The sequence below is a fragment of the Octopus bimaculoides genome, chromosome 8 (assembly GCF_046866305.1).
Source record: "Octopus bimaculoides isolate indiv1 chromosome 8, ASM4686630v1, whole genome shotgun sequence".
In the NCBI taxonomy this organism is placed as follows: domain Eukaryota; kingdom Metazoa; phylum Mollusca; class Cephalopoda; order Octopoda; family Octopodidae; genus Octopus; species Octopus bimaculoides.
The window spans coordinates 77,475,313-77,481,290 of NC_142935.1; the positions used below are offsets into that span (position 1 = coordinate 77,475,313).

The 5,978-nt window shown below is 38.0% G+C and overlaps 1 protein-coding gene across 1 annotated transcript; it reads left to right on the forward strand.

The window, feature by feature from the left end:
• The first annotated feature begins 886 nt into the window (after positions 1–886).
• LOC149134460 (uncharacterized) lies at positions 887–1,369 on the forward strand. The gene has a single exon (XM_089355920.1). It carries the CDS (start codon positions 887–889, stop codon positions 1,367–1,369), a length of 483 nt encoding a protein of 160 aa, XP_089212046.1.
• Positions 1,370–5,978: the final 4,609 nt, after the last annotated feature.

Here is a 5,978-nt window from a genome sequence, read left to right on the forward strand (position 1 = left end):
ACTCTCTCACTGTTTATTTATCTCTTCTCTTTCCTTTTTCAATCTCAATATCTGTCACTGTTCATCTCTTTAATTCTATGCTTATTTCTTTCACTCACTCACACTCTATTTCTCTCTCTCTCTCTCTCTCTCTCTCTCTCTCTCTCTTTAACTGGCACTCTACAACTTCTGTCTACAAATTGACTTCTGTGTATTTCAAATAGTCTTGATTTAAAATCTCTTTCGTTACGGCTTTTGTGCATTCTCACTGACAAATAAATTAGTTATTTTTCAAATTTGTTTATCCAGCGTGTTTAAATTCAGTTTTGCCACATCTGCCTGAAAATAGACTTCAGTTTATATTCAGTTTTGCAAAAACTGCCTGAAAACTGACTTCAGTGTATTTCAATTTTGCTGTGTATCAATATCTTTGTCTTCACTCTCATGTTTTGACCGATTCTCTCCCTTCGACTTCTGCAGTTTTCATCCAATTCTCTCCCTCTTCTCTCACTGTTTATTCATCTCTTCTCTTTCCTTTTCTCCACTCTCACCATCTGTCACTGTTCCTCTCTTTAATTCTGTGTCTGTTTCTTTCATTCACTCTTCCTCTCTGTCTCCCTATCTCAAATGACCTCTTTTGGGGCAAATATTGTCAGAGAGGGTGGATTTATATCCACTTTCAAAGTGCAGGGACAGGTGTATCATAGGATTAGATCACTCCAGCCTCTGAAAAATGAAGAGCCTTGATTTCTCCAGCTGTACTTTGTTGCAAACTACTGTGAGCAAGCTGGAAGGAGAAACTCCATTTCATCTGGTACTGACATGGAGCTCATTCTGCAACTTTAGGATATGATGCATTCTAGAAACAGCTGTCCAAAGCTTCAGGTATGCTTTGGAAACAGAAGCTATGCCAAATTTCACAGCTGTACTAAATGCTGACCAAAGACCATCTGGGGAGCATATAGGCTGCTATAATGCACCAACATGCAATGAGATTGCTGTTGTCCTCCATGGTGACCAGTACAAGAGCAAAGACATTGTTCTCAAGCGTCGAGACAACACACTACAAAGGATCAGTGAAATACATAGACCCTGCGATGCACTTCAGTATCCCCTTCTCTTTGTAAATGGTGAGAATGGTTACCATTTTGGCATTCCAAAGCGTAGCACCAACAATGCTGGGGAGCAAATCAACAAAACAGTTTCATGTATGGACTTTTACACATACCACTTTATGACACGCAAGAACTGCTTGAACCACCTACACCGGTCACAAGAACTCTACCACCAATTTGCAGTTGATATGAGTATAAAAATGGAGTCTGAGAGATTGAGATTCATCAGATTAAATCAGAAAAAGCTATGCTGTGACAGCTACATCTACCTTTGAGATGGCATCAACAATGATGCAGCTCCCGGAAGCATTAGACAAGTTTGCATCCTTCCAGCTACTTTTACAGTAAATGCATGAGAGGACCCAGGATGCAATGACATATGTGTGGCATTATGGGAGGCCTGATCTATTTATCCCCTTCACATGCAATCCTAAGTGGCAGGAGATCAATAGTGAACTCTTTGTGTGTCAAAAACACAATCACAGGCATGACCTCATGGCCAGAGCTTTTTGATTAAAGTTGATTAAACTGATGGACCCCATCACAAAAGGTTAGGTGTTTGGACATGTAAAATGTGACATGTACACTGTGGAATGGCAAAAAAGATGCCTACTTCATGCTCATATCCTGATTTGGTTGTCAACCAAGATCAACTCCAATGACATCAATATTATCTCTGCCAAGCTACCAGATCCATCCACCGATAGGGAACTGTATGCCATGGTGAAGTCAAACATGGTGCATGGCTTCAACTTACACTTATCCTGTCTAAAGGACAATGTGTGCACCAAAAACTTTCCCCGACATTTTCTTCAGGAAACCGAGACTGGTCATGATGGGTATCCATCATACAGGTGAAGAAAACCTGAAGATGGAGGATTTACTGCTAGGGTTGGACAGCACAAAGTTGATAACAGATGGATGTCGTCTACTGTCCTCTCCTACTTGGGACATTCAACACATCAATTTTTGGAGCTCTGTTAAATCCATTAAATACATATGTAAGTATGTCAACAAGGGTTCTGATGCTGCCATGTTTGGCTTTTAGAAAGAAAACAGTTTGAATCATCTTTAGTACTGCTGATGATTTCAAATCCGTTGTGCTTCCCGATCTGAAGGAAAATTACAAAACTCTCACTTGGCTGTGCGAAAGGGCAATACTTGCTCCAAAAACTAACTTTGTCAATAATATCAATGAGCAGCTGCTGCAGTGCCTCCCTGGAACTTCACAAATCATCAAATCAGTTGATACAACACCAAATCACGATGAGGTAGTTCACTCTCCCAGAGAATTCCTCAATTCACTGGAACCTCCAGGTCTTCCTCCCCACAGATTGGGACTGAAAGTGGACACTCCAATAAAGCTGCTGAGGAATTTGGATCCTCCCAGACTGTGCAATGGGACATGACTAGTGGTGAAGAAGATGATGCCACGTGTTCTTGTGGTGACCATTCTGTCCAGATGTGGATAGGGAGAGGATGTTTTCATACCAAGTATCCCCATTATCCCATCGGGAGTGGAAATTCCCTTTACTTTCAGATGGTTGCAAGTTCCTGTCTGTGTAAGTTTTGAGATGCCAATCAACAAATCGCAGGGACAAGGACTCTCTGTGGCAGGACTTCACCTGGAAGAGTTGTGTTTCTCACACAGGCAATTGTACGTTGGCTGCTCCAGAGTGGGGACCACAAACAATCTATTCACATTTGCCCTGCAAGGTAAAACAAAAAATATTGTCTACAGAGAGGTTCTGTATGCTTTCTATGTACCTACCTCCATGTATCTTTTAGACTACTTGCTCCAATTAGCTCACAATTTGTGTAAATGTCAAAAAGAATCTGCTATGAAGAAAGGCTGGTCACGATGTTGATTGACATCCTGGCAGTTGCCTTGGGAGAGTTTACTCAGCCCATCCCAGTGAACAGGAGTGCTTCCAAGATCTGAAAACTTTTGATGGAAAGGTATGTGGAACATAGCGGAAGGTCTGTTTCAAGCATGGCTTGCTAGAAGATGGAGCACAGTGGGATGCAACACTGGCAACCTTGGGAGAGTTTACGTAGTCCATCACAGTCAACAGCAATGTTTCTACCTTAGTCTTTTACTGCACGAGGTCAGAGGATCAACATGTTTCCATGAACTGAAAACATTTGATGGTGAGGTATGTGGAACATACTGGGAGGCCTGCTTCAAGCACAGTTTGTTAGAAGATAGGGCATGTGTCATGCAACACTGGCAGAGACCACTGCATCAAAGTCCCCCAAAAGTTTCAGGGCATTCTTTCAGGTGGTTGCAATTTCCTGTTCATGTAAGTTTTGTGATGCCCAGCAACAAATCACAAGGGCAAACACTCTCTGTGGCAGGACTTCACCTGGAGGACTTGTTAGCAGCTCTGTCAAAATTGGTAAGTTTCTACAGTTTTGTATGTTCTTACTGAAAAATTGACTGTATTGTACATTTCAGAGATTTAAAATTCCAATATTTTTCCTTTCTCATATGGATTTTCATTGATTTCAATTCATTACGCACTCATATATTTCAATTTTTTTCTCAGAAAACTGGTATTTTTCTCTATTTTTCTGGCTGTGACATATTTCCAAAACATTTTATAGGTTTTTGTAATTTTTGCTACATTTTGTCATGGAATTATGTATGTTTTTCAAAGAAGCTTTGGCAGCACTGGTTGTTAGACTAGAAAATAAGTGTTCTTATAATGACAAAGCGTTCAAACCCTGAGCAACGCCGGGTAGTTCTGCTAGTAATTAATAAAAACTCTCATATCTTCCATCTTCTGTTTCTCATTAACCAGATACATAACGAACACTGTGAAAGTAACTATACATTACCAGTAAGCTACCAGGTATAAACCTTTCGTTTTATTATCTAATATCTAATAATATATATATGTATATACACTACCAGCCAAAAGTTCGGGACCACCCTGAAATTTTTCACTATGTTCATAAAATTACCGTGTTTGGAGAAGTAAATTAGCCTAATCTATATTATTGCAAACCCTTATGCAAATTTCAAACAAATTTCTATATAAGTATTAAAAGTTTATCTTGTATAAGCAGTGGACATTGCTCTATATAGAAACATTGATCCTTTTGCTGAAAATGCTATAGCATTCAAGGCCATGTAACTTGAACCTGGCAGTTTGAATTTGCATCTGTGAATTTAAATAGAAAAGGAAAGTATTTTTCTAAACTCTAGAATAAACATTAACCCGGTTTTCTTCTTTAATTTTCAGGTTGTGATTCAATTTCTGCTGATACAGTAACTCATACAGTATTCATTAAGATCTAATAATTTTAATTTATTCTTGTAAACCTTAGTTCTAAAAATGGCAAGAACCAAACGGATTAATATTTAAAAAAGGAGCTCAAGTTGAAATTCTTTCAAAAGAAGGGTATCCTGAACATCATATTGCTAGAAAAATAGAACTATCAAAAAATGGTGTGCATATCATTGTCTTAAATGACTTGGTGAAACTGGCTCAAATCTTGACAGAAAAAGTTCTGGTAGGCCCAGAATAATATCTACGGCAGAGGTTAGGCACTTGATCCTGCCCAGGAAAAGGAATAGAAGAAAAAGAGGTCCAGAATTAACTATTGAATTGAATTCTACATGACAACATCCAGTATCTCTTACTACTGTTAAGAGAAGACTTCTTTCTGCTGGGCTTAAAAGCTGTGTGGCAGTTAAGAAACCACTGTTAAGGAAGGCAAATAAGTTGAAACGACTACACTGGGCAGAAAAGCACAAGAATTGGACATTAGAAGATTGGAAAAAAGTGTTATGGACTGACAAGTCTAAATTCAAACTTTTTGGAAACAAGCAAAGAGTGTCAGATGAACACCTTTTGAATGAATGAATGAAAGTTGCATTTTTCCAACTGTTAAGCATGTTGGTAGATCTGTGATGATTTGGGGATGCTTTGGAGGTGAGATTGCTGGAGACCTTATTAAAATTAAAGGCATAATGCAAAAGGAAGAATACTGCAAAGGCATGCAATTCCCTCTGGTTGTCGCATTACTGCACAGAATTTTGTTTTTCAATAGGACAATGATCAAAAACACAGCTCTAAATTATGCAGAGATTATTTAAAATTAAAAGAAGATAAGGGAATTTTGCAAATTATGATTTGGCCCCCTCAGTCTCCAGATCTTTTGCCAATTGAACTAGTCTAGGATGAAATTGATTGTAAAGTTCAAAATGATATGCCTAAGAATGAGCAAGAGTTGTTTAAAGGTTTACAGACTGCTTGGAAATCACTTCCACCGACATACTTTTATAAGTTACTAGAAAGAAGGCCAAGAATCTGCTCTGCAGTAATAGAAGCTCATGTTGGTTTCTTCGATGAAAATAAAATATGAATTTTCTTTAATTAAATCTGCAATTCTGCTATGTTAATTTTGGATTAAATTATTGTATAATTGTATGCAAAGATAGAAAAAAAATAAAATTATTTCTTCAAAGACATAAAACTTGTTATTTTCCTTGCTTTAGAGGAAAATTTCAGAGTGGTCCCAAACTTTTGGACGGTAGTGTATATATATGTGTGTGTGTGTTTATATATATATATTTGTGTGTGTATATATATATATATATATATATATATATATATATATATACACACACACACACACGCACATACATACATTGTGAAGATGTATGGCTTAGTGTTTAGGGTATTTGACTCACGATTGTAAGTTTGTGAGTCCAATTCCTGGTGGCATGTTGTGTCCTTAAGAAAGACTTTATTTCATGCTGCTTTAGTCCACTCAGCTGGTAAACATGTTGTACATGTAATTCAAAGGCCAGCCTTGTCACATTCTGTGTTATGCTGAATCTCCCTGAGAACTATGTTAAGGGTACACATATTT

Coding starts and splice junctions, on each gene's coding strand:
- LOC149134460 (XM_089355920.1), top strand. CDS start 887: ATGCCAAATTTCACAGCTGTACTAAATGCTGACCAAAGACCATCTGGG.